The sequence below is a fragment of the Carcharhinus amblyrhynchos genome, chromosome 5 (assembly GCF_965287045.1).
Source record: "Carcharhinus amblyrhynchos chromosome 5, sCarAmb.v2.hapA, whole genome shotgun sequence".
Taxonomy (NCBI): domain Eukaryota; kingdom Metazoa; phylum Chordata; class Chondrichthyes; order Carcharhiniformes; family Carcharhinidae; genus Carcharhinus; species Carcharhinus amblyrhynchos.
Window position 1 is genome coordinate 120,567,169 of NC_137328.1, and position 13,959 is coordinate 120,581,127.

General features: G+C 48.4%; 1 protein-coding gene across 3 annotated transcripts in view; it reads right to left on the reverse strand.

The window, feature by feature from the left end:
• palld (palladin, cytoskeletal associated protein) overlaps nucleotides 1–13,959 on the reverse strand; it is a 291,644-nt gene that overhangs the window by 34,173 nt on the left and 243,512 nt on the right. For all 3 annotated transcript variants that reach the window (XM_080189490.1, XM_080189488.1, XM_080189489.1), the window contains 2 exons: nucleotides 12,361–13,035; nucleotides 1,994–2,132 (listed from right to left, as the gene is read on the reverse strand). In XM_080189490.1, coding sequence (XP_080045616.1) covers nucleotides 1,994–2,132; nucleotides 12,361–13,035 — 814 coding nt within the window. The remainder of the gene's footprint in view (nucleotides 1–1,993; nucleotides 2,133–12,360; nucleotides 13,036–13,959) is intronic.

Below are 13,959 nucleotides of genomic sequence, written 5' to 3' on the forward strand. Positions count from 1 at the left end.
CCAGATAAGCAAGGAAAGTAAAAGCTAGCCCAAATGGTTGGTAGCTGGAAAACTGGAACCACCACAGAACACTGACCATCCTTTCGAAAGGCGGTGAAAAATGGGCTTCCATTTATTTTGTTCGCTCGATACAAGGGCTTCACTGCTCCCCTTTTTTGTCTAAAGATCCCACGATGCTCTTGACATCGAGGCAGCATTTGTGTTTTCAGCTCCTGTGTCAGGGCTCCACGGTATTTTGCTTTTCATTTTGGAGGTGGAAGGGGTGTAGGGAGGTTAGGGCCTCAGCTACCAAAGGCATGGCCACCAGTCATGGAGTGGTATCACTGCAACTGCACAAATATCTCAGAGGGTCGAAGGGTTGGAGGAGGTTACAGAGATAGGGAGGGATGAGGCAATGGGAGATTCGAAATCAATGACGTGCATTTTAACATCAATATGTTGCCTGATCAGTAGCCAGTGAAGGTCAATGAGCCCAGGGACAAGGGGGAAATGGGACTTCCTGGGAGTTAAGACACAGGCAACTGGGTTCAAACCTTGTGTAGGGTAGAATGTGGGAGACCAGCCAGCAGTGCATTCATGGAATCATAGAATCCCTGCAGTGCAGAAGAAGGCCATTAGGCCCATCAAGCCTGCACTGACAACAATCCCACCCAGATACTATCCCTGTAATTCCACACATTTACATTGCTAATCCCCCTGACACTCACGGGCAATTTAGCATGGCCAATCAACCTAACCCGCACATCTTTGGATGGTGGGAAGAAACTGGAGCACCCGGAGGAAACCCACACAGACACGGGGAGAATGTGCAAACTCCACACAGACAGTGACCCGAGCCGGGAATCGAACCTGGGTCCCTGGTACTGTGAGGCAGCAGTGCGAACCACTGTGCCACCGTGGTGCTCTTGGAGGAGTTGAATCTAGAGATAATGGAGGCATGAATGAGGGTTTCAGCAGCAGGTGAGCTGAGAGAGGGGTGAATTGGTGCCGTGTTTTGGAGACACATGGGATCTTATCAGAATTACAGCACTCCAGTGATAACTCAACACCTGCTTAGCATTGCATTGCAGAATCAGCCTCCAAAACATGATCCAAACAGTGCTTTCAAAGCCACAACATTTAGACCCACTGGAAAATCATAGAATTATACAATGCAGAAGAGGCCCTTCGGCCCATCAAGTCTGCACTGGCATGCGAGAAACACCTGACCTCCCATCTAACCCATTTACCAGCACTTGGCCCATAGCCCTGAATGTTCTGATGCGCCAAGTGCACATCCAAGTACTTTGTAAAGGATGTGAGGCATCCCGCCTCCACCACCCTCCCAGGCAGCACATTCCAGACCCTCACCACTCTCTGGGTAAAAAAGTTTTTCCTCAAACCTCCCCTAAACCTCCTGCCTCTCACCTTGAACCAATGTCCCCTCATGACTGACCCTTCAACTAAGGGGAGCTCCTTATCTACTCTGTCCATGCCCCTCATAATCTTGATGTGAAGATGCCAGCGTTGGATTGGAGTGAGCACAATAAGAAGTCTTACGACAAAAGGTTAAAGTCCAGCAGGTTTATTTGGAATCACAAGGTTTCGGAGCGCCACTCCTTCCATCAGATGAGTCACTGACTTGGTGAAGGAGCAGTGCTCCGAAAGCTCGTGATTCCAAATAAACCGATTGGAATTTAACCTGGCGTTGTGAGACTTTTTACTGTGCCTCACAATCTGGTACACCTCAATCAGGTCATCCCCTCAGTCTTCTCTGCTCCAATGAACACAACCCAAGCCTACCCAACCTCTCTTCATAACCTAAATGTTCCATCCCAGGCAGCATCCCGGTGAATCTCCTCTGCATCCCCTCCGGTGCAATCACATTGCTAGTGCGCGATCGAGAGCATCAACCTGACACTCAACCCCTTGACGGTTTTCAGTTGGAAAGCGGAGTTGCCATTTGGAGAATCCAACAGTGGAAGTGTTGTGTCTCCTCAGTCTGTGGTCCTACCTGGCCGTTGCTCATGCGGTCATCCTTAAAGCGAAGCTTCCTCTCCAGGTCCTGAATGACCGCATCCTTGGTTCCCTGAATCTCTTCATCTGTCGCCAGGCGAGGGGTTCGGCTGTTCCTCTTTAGACTCTGAGGGGTTCTGCAAGACACACGCGGGTTAGATTTTCTTCAGATCGGATGGTCAATCTTAGTTCGACTTCGGGTCAGATTTTTGTAGAGTTGCGCTGACTCCCGAGGCCATTAAACAATGAGGGAGAGGGTGGGACACAGGTGCTGAAACCCCATCCCCATTTCTGGTGGATCCCACTATTTTTTTTAAGTGTGGGGAAAGGGAGTGGGGCTTGAATGATGTCGGCAGGGAATCCAAACTCAGCAGGGTGAATGAATATTAATGCTGAGTTCGAGCACATCCCATTTCACTGTTTAAAGGAGTTATCCCCACAGTGCAGGAATCACAAATTTATGGAGCAGAAGTAAATGCTTTTGAAGGGCAGATACAGTGAGTTCATACGATATAGTCTGAGGACATTTAAATCCACAGCCCTTTAAAAATGATAAAGAAAGGCTGCAACTTTTAGTTGGAACAAAACAAAAACACTGCCACGTTGTACTGATTGACAGGCAATCTGGTGTAGCTTAAGAAACCAAACAAGCCATCAGATCCTGCAGTTTTAATAAACTTCACTGTTGACATTTGCCAATAGTTGACCATTAGAGCAGAGGGTTAGATGGCTAGTATGTAGTTCAGAACAAAGCCAATAATGCAGGATTAATTACCATTCCGGTTGAGGTAGTCTTGGGACCTGCCTCCTTGCTCTGCCGGAGAATGGAAGGCAATGGCAAATCACCACTGCCAAAAACTATCAAGAATAAAGGCTCACAATAAGACATCAGCAGGCAATCCACCACAGACTTACTTGCCTTCAGGCAGAGCACAACTGAAATGGAATGCTATTACAAATGACAATATTATGAATGCTTGGTTGAGTTTCAAAATCTCCAAAACCATTTAGCTGGCAGACTGAATTAATATTTTGATTAACAGTTTTACGTGACCACTAAGGGATCAGGTGCCCTTGATATGGTTAGTCAGTAGAAATGTGCTTGTTTTTATGACAGATTGCCTACTTGAGAGGGTTAAAAAAACTGAAGAGTTTCATGAATGACAATTGTTTACCGGAGCAAGTATGCATGATTTGATTATTTAGAAATTTATCTTTTTAACATCCAAGTGGTTTCTAAGGTCTGCATGCATCATTATGATAGATTGAGGGAGCTCGGTCTTTTCTCCTTGGAGAGACGAAGGATGAGAGGTGACCTGATAGAGGTGTATAAGATGTTGAGAGGTATAGATAGGGTGGATTCTCAGAGGCTTTTTCCTGGGGCTGAAATAGTTGCTATGAGAGGACACAGGTTTAGGGTGATGGGGAGTAGGTACAGAGGAGATATCAGGGATAAATTTTTCACTCAGAGGGTGGTGAGTGAGTGGAATCGGCTGCCGTCGGTGGTGGTGGAGGTGAACTTGCTGGGGTCTTTTAAGAGACTTCTGGGTGAGTACATGGGACTTAATAGGACTGAGGGTTATAAGTAAGCCTAGTAGGTAGGGATATGATCGGCGCAACTTGTGGGCTGAAGGGCCTGTTTGTGCTGTAGTTTTTCTATGTTCTATTATAAAGGAGGCATGAGTGACATGAGTGATATGGAGGTGACACATGGGCATGAGGGTGATATGAAAGGTATGGAGATGGTGTATGGACATATATGTGATATGAGGGGGCATGGAAGCTGTTCTAACCAACCCACCTGGGCAGTTGCCCATCTCCTTAATCACCTCTGAACTTCCTCTCAGAGGTGGCGGGTCTGACTCCATCCTACCCCCTTGCATTTGACAAGGTGCTACACAAAAGGCTGCGTGGCATTACAGATAATGTATTAGCATGGATAGAGGATTGGTGAACCAACAGAAAGCAAAGAGTGGGAGTAAATGGGTGTTTTTCTGGTTGGCGATCAGTGACGAGTGGTGTGCCTCAGGGATCAGTGTTGGGACCGCAATTTTTTATGATTTACAGAGATGATTTGGAGTTGCGGACCAAGTGTAGCGTGTCAAAATTTGCAGATGACACTATGATGAGTGGTCAAGCGAGATGTGCAGAGGACGCTGAAAGTTATGGAAAGGGATATAGGTAGTTTAAGTGAGTGTGTAATGGTCTGGCAGATGGGGTACAATATTGGTAAATGTGAGGTCATCCATTTTAGTAGGAATAACAGCAAAATGGGCTATTATTTAAATGGTAAAAAATTACAGCATGTTGCTGCGCAGAGGGACCTGGGTGTTTTTGTACATGAATCGCAAAAAGTTGGTTTGTAAGTGCAGCAAGTAATTAAGAAGGCAAATGGAACTTTGTCCTTCATTGCTAGAGGGATGGAGTTTAAAAACAGTGAGGTTATGTTGCAGCTGCATAAGGTGCTGGTGAGGCCACACCTGGAGTACTGTGTACAGTTTTGGTTTCCTTATTTGAGAAAGGATATACTGGCACTGGAGGGGGTGCAGAGGAGATTCACGAGGTTGATTCTGGAGTTGAGACGGTTGGCTTATGAGGAGAGACTGAGTAGACTGGGGCTATACTCAATGGAATTCAGGAGAATGAGGGGAGATCTTATAGAAACATATAAGATTATGAAGGGAATAGATAAGATAGAAGCAGGGAAGTTGTTTCCAGTGGTGGGTGAAACTAGAACTAGGGGGAATAGCCTCAAAATAAGGGGAAGCAGATTTAGGACTGAGTTGAGGAGGAACTTCTTCACACAAAGGGTTATGAATCTGTGGAATTCCCTGCCCAGTGAAGCAGTTGAGGCTCCCTCATTGAATGTTTTTAAGGCAAAGATAGATAGATTTTTGAACAATTAAGGAATTAAGGGTTATGGTGAGCGGGTGGGTAAGTGGAGCTGAGTCCACAAAAAGATCAGCCATAGTCTTACTGAATGGCAGGGCAGGCTCGAGAGGCTGGATGGCCGACTCCTGCTCCCAGTTCTTATGTTCTTAAAACAGTGGATCGGACTGACACAAAAATGTTGAATAAACTCTGGGTTAACGAGGGTCTTTGATTTGATTCTGCTTCAGTAATTGTTGGGGAAGATACGTGAGGGCAGTGAGACATGAGTAGATATTTCCTTTAAATGGGAAAGAGAGAACTGACCTGTGTGGGTTAAGGGTATGGAGAGGGGGAAAGGAGCTCATCACTTCCACTTCTGTCATTTTATCTCCCCCACTTTCCACCCTCTCACCGACCTTCTGTTCTCTCTCTTCCTCTCTGCCTTCCTCCAACTTGTATGCCTTGCCTCATCTCCAAATTTTGCAAGTTTTGGTGGGAGGGCTTGAAGAGCCGTTTCTTTCCTCTCTTTGGGTTGGATGTTACCAGACCTGCTGAGTACTTTTTTCAAATTCATTTTATGAGATGTGAGTGTCGCTGGCTGGGTCAGCATTTATTACCCATCCCTATTTGCCCGACATTTCAGAGGGCAGTTGAGAGTCAACCACATTGCTGTGGCTCTGGAGTCATGTGTCGGCCAGACCAGGTAAGCACAGCAGATTTCCTTTCCTGAAGGACATTAGCGAACCAGATGGATTTTCCTCGACGATGGGTTCATTATAGAATCCCTACACGCAAAAGGTGGCCACTTGGCCCATCGAATCTGCACCAACCATAATCCTACCCAGGCCCTATTCCCGCAACTCCACATATTTACTCTTGACACTGGGGTCAATTTAGCATGGCCAATCCGCCTACCTAACCTGCACATCTTTGGACTTTGGGAAGAAATCGGAGCACCTGGAGGAAACCCATGTAGACACGGGGAGAATGTGCAAGTTCCACACAGACAGTGAGCCGAGGCCAGAATCGAACCTAGGTCCCTGGCGCTGTGAGGTAGCAGTGCTAACCACTCTACCACATGCCGCCCATGGTCATCATGGGACTTTTAATTCCAGATTTTGTACTCAAGTCAAGTTTCACCATCTGCAGTGGTGGGATGTGAACCTGGGTCCCCAGAGCATTACGCTGGGTCTCTGGATTCCAGTCTAGCGACACCACCACTATGCCACTGCCTCACCAGCAATCCCTGCTGTTATTTTTGAATGTTCGATGCTCGCAGATAGCTTCCCGATCGTTTGATATACTCCAGGCCAGGATAAGCAGCAAAGCTGAGAGTTTGGCAAAGGACATTGGCAGCTGAGCGGCGGTGTTATCTTTGGAAGGAGCCTGTCATTTATCTTTGAACAGAGGCTTACAATGGCAGCAGAGCCAACTAAGGTCAACATCTTTAAGCTGGGACATTATGGAAGCGGAGCAAGAGGCTTTCAACGATGATTTAGCTCAGGAATCGGAAATATTCAAGTAGCGTATGTGGAGATTGAAGCAGAATTAATGCCTTGGTTTATCCCATGGGGCCTGATAGCCTGGAATGCGGACCAAACAGAAATCCCGAGCCCATGTTCGCCGCTGGTTAGGTCAGTTAGGCTATCTCAGCAATTTTCTGAGAGGTGGCCTCCTCATTTGTCACTTCAGGGCTTGCCTTGAGGACGGGTGGGCCCGTCTCCCAGTCAGAGGACCAGCAGTTCCAGAGCCTCGGCAGCCTCCCTGGGAGAAGTGGGTACTGCTGGGGTAGATGGGCGATGGCGGGGCGCTGGGTGGCACACATTTATGTAATGAACTCAGAGGGATGGAGCGAGTAGGTCCCCGTAAGCAGAGGCGAATCCCCATCCGGCGGGTACCCAGAGGCCTTTTTCCCTCGACTACAAGAGGGCACAGATTTGAAGTGAGGAGGGGGAAAGTTTAGGGGAGACGTGCAGGGCAAGTTTTCACACAGAGGGTGGTGGAACGTACTGCCAGTGGAGGTGATGGAAGCAGGCACATTAGCAACGCTCAAAGTGTATCTTGACATGCACTGAAGGCAAACAGCGGGATAGATACCACGTATGGGTGCAGGCTTGATGGGCCGAAGGGCCAGTTGCTGTGCTATATTGTTCTTTGTGATGTGAGTATGGCCTTTTCTCCCCACAGCCCTGCCATAGGGATGATTGCGGCCTGAGTGAATTAAACAGGCCCATCTGTCTCCATGGAATTGGGTCTCCAACTGGCTCCAACTGAATATAAAAGTAGGGAGGTCTTGCTGCAGCTGTATAGGGCATTGGTGAGGCCGCAGCTGGAGTACTGTGTGCAGTTTTGGGCGCCGCACCTGCGCAAGGATATTTTGGCCCTGGAGGGAGTGCAGAGGAGGTTTACTAGGCTGATACCGGAGTTGAGGGGATTGAGCTATGAGGAGAGGCTGAATAAACTAGGCTTGTACTCGTTAGAGTTTAGAAGAATGAGGGGAGATCTCATTGAGACGTATAAGATGATGAATGGGATGGATAGGATAGAGGTGGAGAGACTCTTCCCGCTCAAAAAAGACAGTAGGACTAGGGGGCACAGCCTCAAGATAAAGGGGAGGCGGTTTAGAACGGAGTTGAGGAGGAACTTCTTCACTCAAAGGGTGGTGAATCTCTGGAATTCTCTGCCCGTTGAAGTGGTGGAGGCTGCCTCGCTAAATATTTTTAAGACGCGGGTTGATGGGTTTTTGATAAGAGAGGGGATTAAGGGTTATGGGGAGAGGGCGGGAAAGTGGAACTGAGCCGCGACAGATCAGCCATGATCTTATTGAATGGCGGGGCAGGCTCGAAGGGCTAGATGGCCTACTCCTGCTCCTATTTCTTATGTTCTTATGTTCTTTGCAACACGCCCCTGGGAAAGTAGCCCAATGCCGGTAACAAAAGGAGCCTCCCATCGTGGATCCTCCACTATTTTCTGGATAAGCTCCAACTGCAAGCGGGAAAACTCAGCTGAACATTGCAGCTCGATGCGCTCTCCTCTGAAAGGGGGTCATCAACCTGAGACCTTTACCTCTCACACTCCACCGGTGCCGACATCTCCCATTTTTATTTCAAATTCCCAGCCGCTGCGGTGTTTTCCTTCTGGATTAGCCACCATGATCGGGTGGGTTTAAAAAAAAAGAACCCAAGCGGTTCATGAATGTCATTGTGGGGAAGGAACCCTCCCCCTCCTCCTCGTGACGTGACTCCAGTCCAACACCGATGCGGCTAGTGCTCGCCTGCATCTGAAGCAGCCCGGGACAACTCAATAAATGGCTCACATCCTAAGAATGAACAATTTGGCCTGTCTCCACAAAACGTGGCTGATTACCAATTTGACCTCACACTGTAAATCTCTCAGACTGTGATATTCAGGGGACATTGGCTGGAGATTACATTTTGACAGAACCTCTGCCAGTTTAAGAATAATGTGGAGGCGCCGGCGTTGGACTGGGGTGAACGCAGTAAGAAGTCTGACAACACCAGGTTTAAGTCCAACTGATTTATTTGACAGTAAACTCACAAGCTTTCAGGGTTTGTCCCTTCGTCAGGTGAATGGAGAGTTCTGGCCTCAGACAGAGCATATAACAGCACAGACAGTTTACAGATTACTGATTAGAACGCGGGTCTTTACAACTAACCTGCTATTCAAGTCTTAAAGTGGCCAACAATGTGAGTGGAAGGAGCATTAAGCACAGGTTAAAGAGATGTGTACTGTCTCCAGACAGTGCAGTAAGTGAGATTTTGCAAACTCAGGCAAGTCACGGGGGTTACAGATAGTGCGACATGAACCCAAGATCCCAGGGACAATACACATTTCGTTAACCTGTGCTTAATGCTCCTTCCACTCACATTGTTGGCATCTTTAAGACTTGAATAGCAGGTTAGTTGTAAAGAGTTGCATTCTAATCAGTAATCTGTAAACTGTCTGTGCTGTTATATGCTCTGCCTGAGGCCAGAACTCTCCATTCACCTGACGAAGGGGCTAACCCCGAAAGCTTGCGAGGTTACTGTCAAATAAATCGGTTGGACTTAAACCTGGTGTTGTCAGACTTCTTACTGTGCTTATGAATAGCCACGATAAGGAGATGCAGGCATTGGACTGGGGTGGGCACAGAAAGAAACTTTACAACACCAGGTTAGGGTCCAACAGGTTTATTTGATTGTAAACGCCACTAGCTTTCGGAACACTGTTCCTTCATCAGGTGAGTGGGGAGTTCTGATCACAAACAGGGCATATAAAGGCACACACAGTTTACTGAATACTGGATTTGGGAACAGCCATGATGAGGAGATGTAGGCGTTTGATCAGGGTGGACGCAATAAGAAACCTCACAACATCAGGTTAGGGTCCAACAGGTCTATTTGACATCACGAGCTTTCGGAGTGCTGCCCCTTCATCAGGTGACTCACTTGATGAAGGGGCAGCACTCCGAAAGCTTGTGATACCAAACAAACCTGTTGGACTCTAATCTGATGTTGCGAGACTTCTTACTGAGCTCAGGGATATACAACGGTGTATATACCCAGTATCTTGGCAAACCGAAGGTGGTACATGTTGGGGGGCGGGGGGAGGGGGGGAGCGAATGAAATTTATACCGTAAAATTCCACAGAGAATTGGAAATACAGTAAAACTTTGGATTAAATGAGTCCCATCTGGACTTTTAAACTCCCTCAGTGTCCCAAAGATACTTCTGACCCAAATGCAAGTGATCCGCTCCTCGCCAATTTTTAAAAGAAATCTCTTAAATTAGCAAAATAGATTATAGATACCTGTAATAAATCTTTAGGGGCTGAAATCCCGTCACCAAAACCCCTTTATTTGCAATTCCAACAGCAGTGCACAGAGTGCTCGCAGTCAGCAGTCTACCCCCCAGGGAGTGCCAGAGGAACTGACACACCCGGTAAATACAAGGCAAAGACCCCCTGATTGGCCCATCAATTGACTCCCCAGTCAGGGAGTTCATGTTCCAATAGGCCAACCTCAATGGCCTGATTGATACAAAGCCCAAATTTAATTTCCAGTCTATTATCGTTCAGTCCAACACAATGACCTTGATGATGGATTTACCTCTACAACAAATCACTGAAGGGAAAGAACATTCCATGTGTTATAGGGAAGTGGGGCCAATTGGATAGCCTTTTTATAGATGGGCTGAATGGCCCTAGTCTGCGCTTTGCAATTACACGCTGCTTTGAAAATACATTCAAATACACCATCAGTTGATAATGTCTGGCCCAGGCTGCAAAATCCAACAGAGTTTCACTAGTTCTGGCCCCAGTATAAGCACGGTGGCACAGTGGTTAGCACTGCTGTCTCACAGCGCCAGGAACCCAGGTTCGATTCCCGGCTCGGGTCACTCCCTGTACAGGTGTTGGCACATTCTCCCCACGTCTGCGTGGGTTCCCTCCGGGTGCTCCGGTTTTCTCCCACCGTCCAAAAGGTGTGCTGGTTAGGTGCATTGGCCGTGCTAAATTCTCCTTCAGTGTACCCGAACAGGTGCCAGAGTGGGACAACTTGGGGACTTTTACAATAACTTCATTGCATTGTTAACGTAAGGCTACTTGCGACACAAGTAAGTAAACTTTTGTTCAGGTTGCATTGAGTTCAAAAGGGTGGAAGTTGCCCAGGTTACATTTCAGAACAGGAATTTTCAAAATGTTTAGCAACACTTTAAAGTGACTTCAATAAGTTGCACTAAGTTCCAAAACTATTCCTGTGGAAACATTGAGATTTAGTGGGAGGCGATGGCCAAGTGGAATTATCGCTATAGATTGTTAATCCAGAAACTAATATCCTGGGGACCTGGGTTCGAATCTCATTACGGCAGATTAGATGGGATTGGGGTCAGTGCAGACTCGATGGGCCAAATGGCTTCCTTCTGCACTGTAGACATTCTATGAATTTGAATTCAATAAAAAGAATCTACTGCCAATTTTTGTAACAACCCATCTGGTTCACTGATGTCCTTTAGGGAAGGAAATCTGCCGTCCTTACCTGGTCATTGACTCATAGAATCCCGACAATGCAGAAGGAGGCCATTCAGCCCATTGATTCTGCCCCGACAACAATCCCACCCAGGCTCTGTCCCTGTACCCCCACGATATGGAGATGCCGGCATTGGACTGGGGTAAACACAGTAAGAAGTCTCACAACACCGGGTTAAAGTCCATCAGGTTTATTTGGTAGCAAAAGTCAGTAGTTTTTGGAGCGCTTCTCCTTTAAAGGTACTTTTAAGACTTAATTATCTGTAAAGACTCGCATTCCAACCATTATTTTGTAAATTGAGTTTGTGTCTTCATATGCCCTGTTTGTGAACAGAACTCCCGCTTACCTGATGAAGGAGCAGCGCTCCGAAAGCTACTGACTTTTGCTACGAGATAAACCTGTTGGACTTTAACCTGGTGTTGTGAGACGTCTTACTGTACTTCCCATATCCCCACAACATGGGTTCACCCCCTGACTCTGGGGTAAATTTAGCATGGCCAATCAATTTAATCTGTATATTTTTGGACTTTGGGAGGAAATCAGAGCACCTGGATGAAACCACGCAGACATAAGAACATAAAAGAACATAAGAAATAGGAGCAGGAGTAGGCCATCTAGCCCTTCGAGCCTGCCCCGCCATTCAATAAGATCATGGCTGATCTGTCGTGGCTCAGTTCCACATTCCCGCCCTCTCCCCATAACCCTTAATCCCCTCGCTTATCAAAAACCCATCAACCTGCGTCTTAAAAATATTTAGCGAGGCAGCCTCCACCACTTCAACGGGCAGAGAATTCCAGAGATTCACCACCCTTTGAGTGAAGAAGTTCCTCCTCAACTCCGTTCTAAACCGCCCCCCTTTTATCTTGAGGCTGTGCCCCCTAGTCCTACTGTCTTTTTTGAGCAGGAAGAGTCTCTCCACCTCTATCCTATCCATCCCATTCATCATCTTATACATCTCAATGAGATCTCCCCTCATTCTTCTAAACTCTAACAAGTACAAGCCTAGTTTATTCAGCCTCTCCTCATAGCTCAACCCCCTCAACTCCGGTATCAGCCTAGTAAACCTCCTCTGCACTCCCTCCAAGGCCAAAATATCCTTGCGCAGGTGCGGCGCCCAAAACTGCACACAGTACTCCAGCTGCGGCCTCACCAGTGCCCTATATAGCTGCAGCAAGACCACGAGGAGAATGCGCAAACGCCATACAGACAGTGGCCCGAGCCTGGAATTGAACTCAGGTCCCTGGCGCTATGAGGCAGCAGTGCTAACCACTGTGCCGTGGTCTGACCTACATGTGACTCAAGATCCACTGCCATGTGGTTGACCCTCAACTGTCTCTGAACAAGGGCGACTAGGGTTGGGCAATAAACGTTGGCCAGCCAGCGGCACCCATGTCCCACCAATGAATGAGTTAATTTAGACTGACAGGACACTGTGGATTGCCGAGAGAGAACTTTTAAGGTTTACTCACATGGGGACGGCTCCTTTTGGAAGGCCCAGAGCGTTGACCGGAGATCCGACGGGCTGTGACGGCAACACGGAGCTGAGGAATGCGCCGGGGGACTGGGTGGAGTGAGGAGAGGCTCGACCAGCCGAGGGGGGGAGGTAAGACGGCTGCGCCTGGGAGGGGAGGAGGGGCGGCGGGGGAGGAGGTAGGGGGAAAGAATCCTGAGCAAAGAACACGGGGGGGCTGAAGACCGGCGGCGGAGGAGGAAGGGGCGGAGAGGACGAGGAAGGACTCAGGGTGGGCGGGGAGGTGAGGCGCCGCTGCTCACCGTCACCCAGGTAGGGCTGCGGAAAGGGAGGCGACGCCACTCGGTTAAAGGGCTTGTGGGCGGTGGGGGGGGAGAGGGGGGAGGACAGGCTGGAAGCCGAAGAGCCGGAAGAAGGGGACAGGTAGCCGGCCGCCGACGAGGGCAGGCTTTGGGCGGCGATGAACTGCTTGGGGCGAGCGTAGTTGAAGGTTGTCGTCTGCTGCATGGTGGACGGAGTGTGAGGGTTCAGCACGCTCATTGGGGCAGGGGGCAGCTGGTTCGGGGACGGCGAGCTCTGCGGGAGGTGGGACGCCTGCTGGTTTGGGTGGAAGCTTTCTCCTTGCCGCTCCAGCAGGATCTGATTCTGTAGCTGCTGCAATCTCAGTGGGTCACTGGAACAGAAAAGACAAAACACGATGATTATCTCCCTCGATATCGAGTTATCAACGTCGGAGCATTTCGTTCAACAAACGCCTGCTATTGGGCAACACGGTGGCACTGTGGTTGGCGCTGCTGCTTCACCGCGCCGGGGACCCAGGTTCGATTCCCGGCCTGGGTCACCGTCTGTGTGGAGTTTGCATGTTCTCCCCATGTCTGCGCGGGTTTCCTCCGGGTGCTCCAGTTTCCCCCCACACTCCGAAGATGCGCAAGTTATGTGGATTGGCCATGCTAAATTGCCCCTTAGTGTCAGGGGGATCAGCAGGGCAAGTATGAGGTGTTGCGGGGATAGGGCCTGGGTGGGATTGTTGTCAGTGCAGACTCAATGGGCCAAATGGCCTTCTTCTGCACTGTAGTGAATCTTCTTCTATAAAAACGTGGACAATACAGTAGCACAATAGTTAGCACTGCTGCCTCACAGCACCAGGGACCTGGGTTCGATTCCCAGCCTAGGTCACTGTCCGTGTGGAGTTTGCGTGTTCTCCCCATGTCTGCGTGGGTTTTCCTCCGGTTTCCTCCCACACTCCAAAGATGTGTGAGTTAGGTGGATTGGCCATGCTAAATTGACCCTTAGTGTCAGGGGGACTAGCTAGGGTAAATGCATGGGGATAGGGCCTGGATGGGATTGTGGTCAGTACAGACTTGATGGGCCGAATGGTCTCCTTCTGCACTGTAGCGATTCTAGGATTTTTAGACAGCAAAACATTTCTTCATTAATGTCCTACAAATTAGCAATGAAAGAATTTGCAGTTATTTAGCATCTTTCATTACTCAGGAGATTCCTTGCTGTCAACTCGTGTGATAATTCTGTGTAATTTTGATATATTTAATGTTTGTGTAGCTTGCTTTAAGAGGCAGTCCTTTATTATGTGTCAATT